The sequence below is a fragment of the Pleurodeles waltl genome, chromosome 5, assembly GCF_031143425.1.
Source record: "Pleurodeles waltl isolate 20211129_DDA chromosome 5, aPleWal1.hap1.20221129, whole genome shotgun sequence".
NCBI lineage: Eukaryota > Metazoa > Chordata > Amphibia > Caudata > Salamandridae > Pleurodeles > Pleurodeles waltl.
The window spans coordinates 1,138,336,499-1,138,351,849 of record NC_090444.1 but is presented as its reverse complement, the minus strand read 5'-3'; the positions used below and the strand labels follow the sequence as shown (position 1 = coordinate 1,138,351,849).

The 15,351-nt window shown below is 45.2% G+C and overlaps 1 protein-coding gene across 4 annotated transcripts in view; it reads left to right on the top strand.

The window, feature by feature from the left end:
* ZUP1 (zinc finger containing ubiquitin peptidase 1) overlaps positions 1–15,351 on the top strand; it is a 225,795-nt gene that overhangs the window by 110,439 nt on the left and 100,005 nt on the right. For 3 of the 4 annotated variants that reach the window (XM_069235356.1, XM_069235358.1, XM_069235359.1), the window contains exon 5: positions 10,471–10,659. The exons of the other annotated variant lie outside the window; for it this stretch is intronic. In XM_069235356.1, coding sequence (XP_069091457.1) covers positions 10,471–10,659 — 189 coding nt within the window. The remainder of the gene's footprint in view (positions 1–10,470; positions 10,660–15,351) is intronic. 4 annotated transcript variants of the gene reach the window in all.

Sequence of the window (15,351 nt, the reverse complement as noted above, 5' to 3'; positions counted from 1 at the left end):
TCCTCTGCGGTCTTGTGAGTGTAATTTTGACGCACACCAGGTACTTTGTGTACACAAGATACAATTGTTGCTCTTTAAAGAATTAAGAGTCTTCTTATCATTGCAAAAGTGATATTTCAACTTGTACTTATCAAATATTGATCGTTTTGACCTTAATTCATTTAGATAAATATCTTATATATTTCTAAACGTGTGTGGTGTATTTTTGTGGTGTTTTCCATGTGTTATTGCATGATTTATTGCACAAATACTTTACACATTGCCTTCTAAGTTAAGCCTGACTGCTCTGGGCCAAGCTACCAGAGGGTGGGCACAGGATAATTTGGACTGTGTGTGATTTACCCTCATAAAGGAGGGGCAGAGCGTGAGATTCGGAGAAAAAAGATAACTCCTGGTCCTGTGTGTATGTCTCCCAGTAATATACCCAACAAAGTATACACACAGTTCCAAAACGAGAAAAAAAAAAAAAAAAAGGAATGAAAAAGGGGCAAGGGTTATGGTTTTCAGGGGCAAGGTTTCCAAAAAAGGGGGGGGGGGAAGCAATGTGCTCGAAGCAAGAGCCCTCACTCACCTTCCGGTGACATGCTTCATCATAGGCCTATGCTCCTCGTCAGGCCGGCACTGCAATGCCTGACGGGCCCCACAAGGGGGCTCTTTGCCGGAGACCTTTAAACAGTTGGTGTGAAGCCGGTCAAGTCGTGAAAAAAGGATTGGTATAGAAAAAGTTAAAAATGACTAGGGGTAAGAATTACCCTTTTATTCTGATATTTAAACCCCTGACATGGTTAAAAACACTGTATAGGGATATGGTAAAATAATGTCTACATTCCCTATACACAAAATATAAACAGTTTTACTAGGATTCAAAGTAAAGATGGTACAAAATGAGAGTACACAGAGTCACTGTGATACTCAATCAAGGGGTCAACATGTTTCTCGCTATATTGAGTCAAAATTGATCTCATGCGATTCTTCAGGACCTAATTACGTACCTAATCCTTATGAAAAAAATTCTGTGAAATGATTAATTCAAAACCTAAAAGGTAAGAAAAAGGAAACCATAGTCAGAGGATTACCTATTCATCAACAGTTATATTAATCACTGTACCAGAATGGTTACCGTATACCCTCGTGGGAAAGCCACACAAGAACAGATGTGACCTGTGACAGAAGTGCCATGGTGATAGACCAAGAAAACACAAGAAGTGCAGGTAGAGAAATGCTCACCCTCCAAGTATTACTGGTGGGCCCATCGGGGAGGTAGCAGGCTCAAAAAATCCATTATGAACTAGACATATGTATACATAAAAAGAGGGGAAGTAAGAATTTAAACAACATGGTAATTGGTAAGAATATTATCTCATCACAACCCCTGGTATTCATGATAAAAAGCAAAACCAGCCTCACACACAGGATGAAACAGGTCAATTGCTGTAATGTTACTAAGGAAGACACGGGAGTAGCTATAAGGTATCTTTAAGTAAAGAATAAGCCTCAGTTGCGGGGCACCTTCATGTCAAAAACTAAGGTATCAGCAGGGTACCAGGACATTTACAGACATAATATCTTACATGTAGAACCATCCGTCATAACCCTCAGCTTATAAAAACAGAGTCGCAATCATTCTCATGGTAGTAGAAGAACTAGACATCAGGATTACATACGCGCACGATTATTTAGCGCATCTGTGTCAAGCCGTTATTTAAAGGAGCCCGGGTTACAATTATCCCACACTGAAAAAAGGAAGCAGCGTGCACGCACCGTCAAAAATTGAAGGCAAGTAGCCAGACTGAGAATACATAAACATAGGGGCCCCACAGAGGTGGGAGTGCATACAATTAATAGCGCGTCCCAACCTGTCTCCGTATCAGCGCAGCACAGCCACACGCGAACTTGTGCATAATGGCTAGTGCTGGAGACAGACTAATACGGCTTCGTGAGAAGACGCGAAGCTTAAGCAGCGGAGAGGGGGTGGAAAAAACGGCGATCACACAACGCCGGAAAGGCACTTACTTGGTGTCAAACCACAAGCGTTGGTTCACCTGTGAGCCGTGTCGGTCCCCGGAACGTAGAAAGATGTTCCCAAGGGATTCATTAAAATACCATAAGAAAGTAAAAAAGGACTCATAAATTCAAGAAAGTGAAAAACACAGAGAAAGGACTCAAAACTGTGTCGGCCATTTATAAGAGGGAACTGCCATCATACCAAATAAGAGATAAGGGAATGCATGTCTCAATCTATCAACTGATGAAAGAATGACCTTTATTAGAGGGTCGGATGTAAAAGGTGGTAAGTACCTACTGTAAGCACACCATGAATACCAAAAAATATATAAAAAAAAAATACATATCAAAAAATAATGATAAGGGGCATAGTGACCTGAAGGGACTGGATTATCAGTGAGTAAGACAAGTCCATGGAATCTCGTCGTTGAGCCCAATCTCATGGGTCCTCAACCTAAAGACCCATCGTTGTTCTCTTTCGAAGAGTCTTCTTGTACACTCTTTATTGTCTTTAATAGTCTCCAATATCACCCATCTGATGTTATCTGGGGTATGCTGTTTTTCCAGATAGTGATTAGTTAATTTTGTTGCAGACCTCTTGCACCTAATTGTGCTCCGGTGTTCGTTGATGCGTGTTTTCACCATTCTTGTCGTCATTCCTATGTTCCTCAAGTCACATGGACAAGTAATCATATAGACGCAGTTCTTAGTGCGACAATTGGTGTGGGATTTCAGTTGCCATTTCTTGGGTTCACCGAGATCTACTTCATAGGTGCTCCTCGTCATAGGGCATACGTTACACCCACCACATGGGTGATGGCCTTTGACTTTTAACCACTGATTGTGGCGGATGTCTTCCGTGATTTGTTGATGTACAGGTCTAGTGTGGACCACCATATCTTTAATGTTGTGGGTCCTTTTAAAGGCAAATAAGGGACATTCCAATGTCTCGCCTGCACTGTTAAGAATTGGCCACAATCTCCGAACGATGCCCTTAATCCGATTGCTCAAAGGAGTAGAAGTGGTTACACATGTAAGTCTCGATTGTTGAGTTCGAGTATTGTTGGTCAAAAGAGTCTCCCGCAGGATATTGCTGGCTCTTTTCTTTGCTTGCCTCACACACCTTGTAGGGTAATTTCGTGCGCCCAGTTTTTTACAACCGGTATTGGCTTGAAGATGAGTCATCTGTATCCGAACAGTTCCGTTGTATCCTGAGGAACTGTCCAAACGGAAGGTTGTCCCTTAATGCTTTTGGATGGTGACTATTGTAGAGTAATAAACTGTTCCTATCTGTAGGTTTATGGTATACAGAGGAATGCAAATATCCATCTCTAGGTGTTATCCGTAAATCAAGAAAGGCCACCTCTTGGTCAGAAATGTTGGAACTGAAGCAGAGATTGGTATCCAGGGTGTTAACCCATTTCGTAAAATCTACTGCCAATTCACTACTGCCTTTCCAAATCACTAGAATGTCGTCAATATAACGACGCCATAGTCTTATATTGGTAAAAAATGGTTGTTCGGGAGTGAGAATATAGCGCTGTTCAAAGGCAAACATATAAAGACATGCCAAACTAAGCGCAAAGGTACTTCCCATGGAAGTACCTTGTATCTGATGGAAGAGACGTGTTTCGAACTGAAAGAAATTCTCCTTAAGTGCCACGCTTGCACATTGCATGATGAAACTAACTGGAGTGTTGTAGGTCCATGTTTCGGCCAGGAGTAAGTCCTCTACTGCTGCTAAAGTTGCTTCTTGTGGAATATTAGTGTAAAGGGCTTCCACGTCCAGGCATATCAATATGTCTGTGGGGCCTGCATCATTAAGTAGGATCAAGGTGTCCTTAGTATCTCTAAGAAAGGTGGAAGTATTACGAACCATAGGTTGCAAAAAGAAATCGCAGAATTTAGATAAAGGTTCTAAGAGAGAGCCAATCCCGGACACTATTGGGTGGCCCGGCGGTGGAATGCTTTTGTGGATTTTAGGAAGACAGTAGAAGTATGGTATCCTGGGATTTTTAGTGTCCAGGAACTCTGCTTCCTGTTGTGTGATCCATCCTGCTGACTCTGCTTCCATTATCATTCCACAGATCATCCGTTGTAGACAGGGAGTCGGATCTGTCTGAATGTATCTGTAGTGAGTTTCATCACTCAAAAGTCTAAGACATTCCTGTCTATAGAAGGTAGTATCCATAACCACAATGGCACCTCCTTTATCTGCAGGTTTTACAGTAATATCAGGATTATGTGATAAAGAATGTATGGCCGTACGTTCCAAGCTGGACACATTTTGAAAAGTCCGAGGGGGTTCTAGTAGTTGGATCTCATGACGGACCGCCTTCTCGAAAGTTAGCACCTCTATTGGAATCGAGGTCACAGGAGGTGTAAAAGTAGAAGGGTTCCTTAAATCAGTGTCGCCTCTGGAGTGCCTCGGCGGTTGGACTTTAAAGAAGAAGTGCAATCTAATCTTGCGGAATAGAGCTGCCATCTCGCAATTCAGTCTAAATTGGTCTTCTCTTGGGGTGGGTGCAAAACCCAGACCTTTCTCTAAGACCGACATCTCCGGAGGAGTAAGTGTGGAGCTGGACAGGTTGACAACTAGGTTTTCTTTTGTGCTGTCACACTCCGACTCCTGGTCATCATCTGGGGTTCTTCCTGTGCCCAGTGCACGTTTCTGCCTCTCCTTCTGTTTCTGCCTCTGCCCCGGCCTCTTCCTAAAAAAGGATTGAAATTGTATTGAGGCTGGGGCTGGAAGAAAGGCATAGGCATAGGTTGCCAAGGAGGAATCTGCTGGTACGGAAAAGGGGAGTTGTAGTGAGGCGGTGGGATGTAACGATTACGATTCGTCCTCTGTCCCTCATCGCTACTCCAACCGTCAGAGCTCGAGCTGTAATGAGGTACAAAAGTCTTACGTTGTGGGGCATCAGAATCCTCTGAAGTCTCAGAGTTACCCTCACAATGATAATCGTCTTTCGTGTAGGGGTACATTTTCTCCCTGCTGAAACGTTTAATATCTTTCTGCAGTTTATTGATCTTCTGTCTTGTGAGGTATTCCTTGGTCTCATTAAGTTCCAGATTTATTTCTGCCAAACGAGACTTAAACTGGGAGAGTTGGACTGTGGTTTTCATGGCTGCCTCAGTGATGGCGATCGGTATCGTGATCGAGTCTGCTAAACGCTTAGATGTATTGATGATCAAGATCAACCAATCACGAGTGCATTTCCATGAGATCTGTGACCAGTCAATTCTAAATTGTAAGTCTTGTAAGAAAATTCTGGGAACATTAGTGACAATGAGACCGTTTGGTGAAATATTGGCCCTCAGATATTCGGTCATAATGGTACCGTGTAAGACGGTTTTCAGGAGTTCCTTCTTCAAGGTAGATAGCTTCGTCCAGTCTTCTTTCGTGCCACTCGAGGGACCGCTGTTTTGGAACTGTGTGTATACTTTGTTGGGTGTGATTTACCCTGACAAGGATAGTGGTCCCTACTTGGACAAGGGTGTATACCTCTGCCAACTAGAGACCCCATTTCTAACAGTCAGTTAAAAAATGCTCAGAATTATTAAACGCAAATGTGAGACCGGTCATCTAAGGAAAAATTCAGGAGCACCCAATTGTAACGCCAAGTTGAACTGATAGGGGGCAATCTCAAAATTTTACTTCAGTTAGCACTTATTATTTGTAGTTATCAATTGTCAAGTTCTCTGTGGTGTATAAAGCAAACACATTTATAACTATGGCGCAGCTGTGCAAGATGAAACAATATATATGTCACCCCTGCAGAAGGCCTGTCAAGTTCTAAGGCAGGGTGCTGTATTTTAAAAAGTTGGATGTGTTTTTATATGTCCTAAGTGTAAAACTTCCACTGTGGAAATGCTAGTAGCCCCATTGGCAAGCACAGGGCTACACGCCTACAACTCAGCTGTGCTAACTTTTGAATGGCACTACTATAGTTGATACTCCAAAGTATCAAAGGAATTGTTTCATTAAACCCAACTTGATCCCCTTCTCAAATGTACTATAACTTTGTAAGGAATGCAACTTTTAGAAAATTGCCTTTGTGGTTGCCCAAGTCTTCTGTGGACTGATGCAGATGTTGGCCACAAGAGAGCCTTCTTCTCTTCTGAGTAGAAGTGTGAATTACTCGATGGAGAACAAACAATAGGGACCTGCCATTGGAAGAGGGGTTACTTCTACCTGGGAGGATGCCACATGCTGTGTGAGCCCAAAACTCGTGCTTTAAAGGGGAAACTGCCTTTGAAAAGCAAACAGTGAACAAGCACAAGATTGGATGCTCTTTTGTTGAGGTAGACTGGTTGGGAACAGAGAGGGGAGAGCAGTTTCCAAACCAGTTTTTGTATGTGTGTGCATCACTCAGGTAGCTACGCCTCCAAGCTCCACACACACAAATATTTGCCATCTTGGATGTGGGCAGAATACTGCACTTTGGGATAGCTAGACGCAACACATCTCAGAATGTAGTCACCAGGAGGGGAGGGTCCTAGTAGCCCATTTGCTGGTAACCACTACCTCCCAGGAGGGCACTTTCTGGCCATAAATGTGGCACCTCACGCTGCAGATCAGCTGATCCTTGGGCTAGATGAAATGGGACTTCGCCGTCTCCTCCCTGATTGCCACCCTGTGAGGTGCACAATCAACCTTGCACATGACCACTCTACCGGTCTGCACCAAGGAGTGCCAAGAGCTATGGAGGGGCCAGGAGAGGAGTGTCTGAATTGTAGTGTAGAGGCTTGCAGTTTGGCATCGGAGCAGCCAAGGAGGAGTTTGAAAATGTGTACTTTGTCTAGCATTTGAGCCCAAGATTGTGTCTGTGAGGCCAATAAATTCCCACTAATGATGGGATGGACATGATCTGGACAAACAGGCCTGTTGAGATAATACTATACAAATGGGCAAGGCATACTGTTGCCAGGCTGAGGTTTAAGATACTGATCTATACATTTGAGGAGCAAATACACATATACTTAAGTACAGTGGCATACAAGAAGAAAAAAGTGCCCAAGGATGGCTTTTTTTCATTGCTAAGCCTAGTGGAGTCTTCTGATAATCCCCAGCAGCATGAGGTTGTTTAATATACTAAGGGTGAATGAGTTCTGCTTATGTACATCTTTGCTGTATGCAACAATATAGCAACAACAATTGAAGACACCTCTGCAGCACTGTACACTGCAAAGATCACGTAGGAGAGCCTAGTAGATAAGGTGGTGGCATCTGAGCTGCTATTAACTGAAATTGATACCTGGAAGTTTCAGAAGGGGGCCAGGGCTCAAAGGGTCTCACCCATGCTTGAGGTGGACCACATCAACAGTGCTGTGGTGGGTAGTGTGCTAAAATATGATAACAGGATGGAAGCCTTTGGCAATCTGCAAAGATGTGCCCAAATAATAGTACAGGGTTCCTTTGGAACTCCTGGCAGTTTACCTGGATGGCAAATTGGAAGGAATGGTACATGTCTTAATAGGTGAGTGCATAAAACAGGAAACCCTGTGTTGTTCCTCTGTTAGAGAAACCCCATGTGAAGGTCCATGGATTGAGCAGCTCAAGGTGGGACTGTCATGGTGATAATACATTCTTCATGTACCTGGCATCAAGCTCTTGGAGGAGACCTGGAGAAGGAAAGTTCAATCTGGAGATGCCAGACCGTGTCTCTTTCATGACATGCATCCTGTCACACTGGTTAGGAAGAATAGAGCCATGTGGCCATCAAGACTGACCAATGCAGCCTATATAATGTATCCATCATCAACCTATTTGGCTTTCATATCTTGGGAGGGGTGGTATGTCAAAAGAATTGGTATTGCTATTTTCAGTTATTTATTACCAGTTTTAGTCCTGTGCTTTCCTAACCACGACAACAATACTCTGATTTATCTCTAGATGTGTGTATTCTATTTTGAGTTGCTGTTATGTAGGCTGCTCTAATATGCTCTTTTTCCATTCTTTTTTAGTTCTCATGCTATCTTTCCCTCGTGAATGCTGAAAACAAATGCTCTAACTTCATCTTTGTACCTTCTATCTCCTTTTTCACATTTGTGGGAGTTCTCTTGCTTTTCTAGAGGGCAAGTGTTAATACCTAGCGCTTTGGGCCACTCATGGTGTGGCTTTGCTTAAGGAAGTAAGCATTCTTTTTTTTTTTTTTTTTTTTTTTTTTTTTAAATGATTATCGTTCGCAAGTTCCATGTAACTTATTTCACAGTCTGGCAAATGTTTGTCACTTAAGATCCATATGCCTTTGGTCTGTCGTTTCTCCCTCTTAGTTTTAAGGATCGCATGCTGAGTGATAGTTACTCAAGACTAGAGACTCTCACTAGAGACGCAAATAGATACTGGATAATGCATGCATCAAGAGAGAAGGAGAACATTTCTTCTTTTGAGCAGACCACTCGTCATTTGAGGATGGATTAGCACTTAGTGGAAAGCACACCTAGGGATCCTCTGCTGTGCACACAAATAGAGGTGATGGCCGGTCACCCAGACATACGTCCGTGGTCACTCCGCACACAGACCTGCCCTGGGTGAGACTCCTGTCCATGGGTATTCACAATATGTGCAGGAAACCCTCAAGAAAAAAAACACTTCCTGCACTGCAAAGGCAATCATTTGTTACTTTTTTTGGGGGTCTTACCTGTATCCCCACTGGAGTCGAAAGTAAAGAACATCTGCAGTGCTATTTTAAATAGTCATGCAAGAGTATACATCTTACTGCTCTACATGTTTCTCTCTGATATATACTTCACTTTGTAGACTTAGGTGGTCATTATGTATGGATAATGTGGCTACAGGCTGGCGGTACATACCGCCACATTATGAGATTGGAGGGTTGGCTGCAGCCAAACTGCCTCCACTCATACCGCCATGGCGGTATCAGCCACCGGGCTGGAGATATCCATCTCCAGCCCGGCGGCCGACATTGTACCACCCATGGCATTATGAGCCGGAAAACCATGGCAGTGTGCCCTACCGGTGACCGGGAATTCCTTCCCTGTCACCAGTAGGTGGCTCTCCCCGACACCCCCCTCCATCCAAACTCAACCCCCACCCCCTCTGATCCACTCACTCACCCCCCCATACAAGCACATACCACACAACTGACCTCACTCCCCACAGCCACACACACACACACACACACACACACACACACATCTCCCCCCTCCCTCCACCCCCACTACAGTCACAGCGCCCCACACACAAACATACACAGACACCCACACGCCCATTCACTTACACTGACATACACGCATTCATTCACACACTGACATACCAGCATTAATTCACGAATGCTTCCAGACATACTCACACACATTCTTACATACAATCACACTGACATGCAGACATGCACTCACTTCACCATTCTTACACGCATTCACTCACATGTATACACCCATGCAAACAACACAACACAGCACACACAGATGCATTAATGGACACACTCAGACACACACACAAAACACCCCCCACCCTCTCAACCCCCCTTGCCTGTCGGAAGCCCGACTTACCTTGGGCTTCCGGCAGGTAACAGGAAGGGGCACTGCTACCCCCAGCAGAACACCACCAGGCTGTATTACTGGTCATAACACGGCTGGCACCGTTCTACTGGTGTGGTGGTGGTAGCAGCACCAGCTTACCACCGTCCACCACCATGAGCACTTCCGGATTTTACGCCGTTATTGTGACGGAAGTTAGGCAGTGCTCGTAATATTGTGAACGGATGGTAGCTGCGGTGGGGGCATGTTGGCAGCTGTCACTTACGGCGGTAGGCGGTATGTACCGCCAATGTTATAATTAGAGCCTTAATCATGAAACAGTGATTGATTTGAGAAAATTTGTCTTTTTGTCAGTTCAGTGTTATAACATAGCACAGTTGGAATCAGCTATAAAGTATATATGCGACTACTCAAACAGAAATAACATGGCAGTGGTGCTCCTGGGTATAGTTTTATGATTTGCTCTGGTTGGAAATGCACTGTGTTTCCACAAACGTACACCATCATCCTACATTATCCTAGAGAAATTCCTGAATAGTTTAACCCCTGGACGTCTTACGACGTAGAGCCTTATCCCCCTTTGACTAAGTCTGGATAGAGCTTCTGTAACTCACTAAAAGTTTTGCATGCCCCACCACAAAATCCTATTTCGGTTCAAAAGCTTAAAAGCGATGTAAGGCAAGTATGCTTTAGAATTACTTTGGATTCGGTATTCAAGAATAATTGTTATTTGACTTTCATTCTTTAAAAGAGCTTGCCCTTTGTTTCTGCCTGTCAAAAATAGTACATAAGAGGAGCTGATTAATTGAGTGACTGTCATTTGGCAAGAAACATCATTATGTACACAGTTTTTTCATCTGATACATTTTATTTCTAGCCTTCAGTTTCTAGAGCGATTGTGCAGGCTATTTTATTCTTCTTTCAATGTGGATGCCTAATTACTTGCGCTTTTGTGTATTTCAGGAGTTCTCCATGTACTTTCTAGGTATTACCAGAATTGTGGCCAAGATGTGAAACGTGTATGGCTGTGCTCGCCACTGGATCACTTCTACAACTCTCTTGGTGATAGAGGATGGGGATGTGGCTATAGAAACTTCCAAATGCTGCTTTCCTCACTCCTAAAGAATGCTTTGTTCGAGGACTCCTTAAAAGGTACTAAAATAAAAATCGATATGTTGCAATGAAGTCTTCTGTTTATTAGTCGTAAAGCTGCACCACAAGATCCAATACAGTCACATCACTTACCTGGCTTCAACTGATTAGAAATGAAAAATGGACAAGAATCAGTTGAGGACAATGTGAGGGGCACTAAGCAGGAGTGGTAAGGTCGAGAGGAGATGGGAGTGGAAGGAACTAGATGGAGTAGACTCTGCACATAAACCATTACAAGACATCGTCTCCCACTGGAGAAGAATTGGAAAGACTAACTGGGAGTATAAGAATGAAAAAGAGTCTATGACTGGTAACCACGGCTTTCTTGATACATTAGGTTTGGAAGACACTAGCAGAATTTCACATGAAATACTACTGTTAAAACTGAGTTGTATTCATTTCTTCAGATCATCTGATATTCATGGCAGTCTTCTTGTGATATCTGGTATCCAAGCATACAGATTATTGTGCAGAGGGCTTGCATTTGCCCATTCTGCCTACCCTGTCTGACCATTGTCCTGCTTCACCACATACGTCTTCACTTCATTTTGAGAGATACGGAAAACATGGATGACCTCTGTTGGATCTATACTGGCCTCCTGATTAGAACCATATCTCCAACTTAACATTGGATATTTTTACACCCATGTCACATGTTGTGAGTTTAGAACTTCATTTGATGTGCTACTAGATGTGGTCCCACATGAGCCCTGCCCACCTTCAACCCCGTCCGATTGTTGAGCCACGTTTGAACACTTCTTGTTCATCCTGTTTATTATTCCAGGCCAGGATATTTTCATTGGCACAATACAGAGCTGTTCTGAAGTGCTGTATAGACAGGTCTTGAATTCTTGAAAAATTGCTTGGTCATTTGGGCACAATTGTTAGTGATAAGCTCATTCAGAATGCCGTCATCACAAAATACATTTTTCAGAAATTTCTATCAGTGCAGTAGTTGCGGTCTGTGAGAGGACTTTGGCAACCAACCAGTACCAGGCCATAATGACCCTCGGGACTAATTAGCTTGTTGGTGGCATTATATTAACTGCTGTATTTCTCCAGGGTTGTTCAGTGAGAGTTATTAGAGAGAGGAGAGGGTTACGGGTCGTTTGTTCAATTAAGTATATTCTTGGCTAACAGTATTGTAACCTGTAGGAAGTTGGCTCTGTATGTGCTATTTCAAAGTAAGGAATAGCATGCACAGAGTCCAAGGGTTCCCCTTAGAGGTAAAATAGTGGTAAAAAGAGATAATACTAATGCTCTATTTTGTGGTAGTGTGGTCGAGCAGTAGGCTTATCCAAGGGGTAGTGTTAAGCATTTGTTGTACATACACATAGACAATAAATGAGGTACACACACTCAGAGACAAATCCAGCCAATAGGTTTTGTATAGAAAAATATATTTTCTTAGTTTATTGTAAGAACCACAGGTTCAAATTTAACATGTAATATCTTGTTTGAAAGGTATTGCAGGTAAGTACATTAGGAAATTTGAATCATTTCAATTGCATGTATACTTTTCAAGTTATTCACAAATAGCTATTTTAAAAGTGGACACAGTGCAATTTTCACAGTTCCTGGGGGAGGTAAGTTTTTGTTAGTTTTACCAGGTAAGTAAGACACTTACAGGGTTCAGTTCTTGGTCCAAGGTAGCCCACCGTTGGGGGTTCAGAGCAACCCCAAAGTTACCACACCAGCAGCTCAGGGCCGGTCAGGTGCAGAGTTCAAAGTGGTGCCCAAAACGCATAGGCTTCAATGGAGAGAAGGGGGTGCCCCGGTTCCAGTCTGCCAGCAGGTAAGTACCCGCGTCTTCGGAGGGCAGACCAGGGGGGTTTTGTAGGGCACCGGGGGGGACACAAGCCCACACAGAAATTTCACCCTCAGCGGCACGGGGGCGGCCGGGTGCAGTGTTAGAACAAGCGTCGGGTTCGCAATGGAAGTCAATGAGAGATCAAGGGATCTCTTCAGCGCTGCAGGCAGGCAAGGGGGGGCTTCCTCAGGGAAACCTCCACTTGGGCAAGGGAGAGGGACTCCTGGGGGTCACTTCTGCAGTGAAAGTCCGGTCCTTCAGGTCCTGGGGGCTGCGGGTGCAGGGTCTTTTCCAGGCGTCGGGACTTAGGTTTCAGAGAGTCGCGGTCAGGGGAAGCCTCGGGATTCCCTCTGCAGGCGGCGCTGTGGGGGCTCAGGGGGGACAGGTTTTGGTACTCACAGTCGTAGAGTAGTCCGGGGGTCCTCCCTGAGGTGTTGGTTCTCCACCAGCCGAGTCGGGGTCGCCGGGTGCAGTGTTGCAAGTCTCACGCTTCTTGCTGGGAGATTGCAGGGTTCTTTAAAGCTGCTCCTTTGGATAAAGTTGCAGTCTTTTTGGAGCAGTTCCGCTGTCCTCAGGAGTTTCTTGTCGTCGTCGAAGCAGGGCAGTCCTCAGAGGATTCAGAGGTCGCTGGTCCCTTTGGAAGGCGTCGCTGGAGCAGAGTTCTTTGGAAGGCAGGAGACAGGCCGGTGAGTTTCTGGAGCCAAGGCAGTTGTTGTCTTCTGGTCTTCCTCTGCAGGGGTTTTCAGCTAGGCAGTACTTCTTCTTATAGTTGCAGGAATCTAAATCTTTAGGTTCAGGGAAGCCCTTAAATACTAAATTTAAGGGCGTGTTTAGGTCTGGGGGGTTAGTAGCCAATGGCTACTAGCCCTGAGGGTGGGTACACCCTCTTTGTGCATTCTCCCAAGGGGAGGGGGTCACATCCCTAATCCTATTGGGGGAATCCTCCATCTGCAAGATGGAGGATTTCTAAAAGTTAGAGTCACCTCAGCTCAGGACACCTTAGGGGCTGTCCTGACTGGCCAGTGACTCCTCCTTATTTTTCTCATTATCTCTCCTGGACTTGCCGCCAAAAGTGGGGGCTGGGTCCAGGAGGCGGGCATCTCCATTAGCTGGAGTGCCCTGGGGCATTGTAACACGAAGCTTGAGCCTTTGAAGCTCACTGCTAGGTGTTACAGTTCCTGCAGGGGGGAGGTGTGAAGCACCTCCACCCAGGGCAGGCTTTGTTTCTGTCCTCAGAGAGCACAAAGGCTCTCACCGCATGAGGTCAGACACTCGTCTCTCAGCAGCAGGCTGGCACAGACCAGTCAGTCCTGCACTGAACAATTGGGTAAAATACAGGGGGTATCTCTAAGATGCCCTCTGTGTGCATTTTTTAATAAATCCAACACTGGCATCAGTGTGGGTTTATTATTCTGAGAAGTTTGATACTAAACTTCCCAGTATTCAGTGTAGCCATTATGGAGCTGTGGAGTTCGTTTTTGACAGACTCCCAGCCCATATACTCTTATGGCTACCCTGCACTTACAATGTCTAAGGTTTTGCTTAGACACTGTAGGGGCATAGTGCTCATGCACATATGCCCTCACCTGTGGTATAGTGCACCCTGCCTTAGGGCTGTAAGGCCTACTAGAGGGGTGACTTACCCATGCCACAGGCAGTGGGAGGTTGGCATGGCACCCTGAGGGGAGTGCCATGTCGACTTAGTCATTTTCTCCCCATCAGCACACACAAGCTGGCAAGCAGTGGGTCTGTGCTGAGTGAGGGGTCCCTAGGGTGGCATAAGACATGCTGCAGCCCTTAGAGACCTTCCCTGGCATCAGGGCCCTTGGTACCAGGGGTACCAGTTACAAGGGACTTACCTAGGTGCCAGGGTTGTGCCAATTGTGGAAACAATGGTACATTTTAGGTGAAAGAACACTGGTGCTGGGGCCTGGTTAGCAGGGTCCCAGCACACTTCTCAGTCAAGTCAGCATCAGTATCAGGCAAAAAGTGGGGGGTAACTGCAACAGGGAGCCATTTCTTTACACAAGCCCCCCCCAGCCCACAGGCCAGGAGACTCAGCCAAAGCTGGGAGAGTCTTCCTAGTCTGTCAGGCGAGGAAGAGTAGAGGAAATAGGCTGGTTTGTTGCAGGGCCTACTCTGCCTTACATCCTCCTGTTCAGGTCATTCCCTCTGGGGAACTGACCCACTCCCACAGTGATAGGACCTAGTCTGAACTGCCTCTTGTCTGTGCTTTTTATGTCTTCACCCATTCTCTCTATTTTGGGGTTAGAGGTATCCACCTCTGCTAATCTTATCTTAGCCAGGGTCACCCCTAGTTTACCCAAAGAGGTTACCCAGAGCTGGAGTAACCCCACCATGACCAACAGGGTCAGGGGGCCTAACTTGCTATTTGGCATGGGGTCAGACCACCATGCCAAGGATAGTGCAGCCATAAAGGCTAACACCCAGCAGAGGCCACTGACAGCTATCAGTGCCCAGAACCACACCTTTAGCTCTTCACCTACAAGGGAAGGGGCTAAGTTACAGGCTTCTTTGGGTTCAGGGTGCCTGTCTGCTGTATTAGAGTGGGGGGTTACCACATCTTGTAGTAAACACCCTTCTTCCACTCTTTCTTCTGTTAGCTGAGGAGCCACCCACTCAGGCTTAACAGTTGCCTGACTAGCCAGGACTTCTTGTGGGTCAGGTTGGACTTTATTAGAGCCACTTTTGGAGTTCTCCCCTACTGGAGCAGAATCTCCTTGGCTTGCTGGAACCTTGGCTAAAGGTTGTCCACCTTTCCTACTCTGTTTCCTTTTCTTTTTCTTCTGGGGCCTACTTGCATTTACTGCAGAGGCAGGCACTCCAGAATCCTTGGGAGAGGACTGGCACTGGACCAGTTC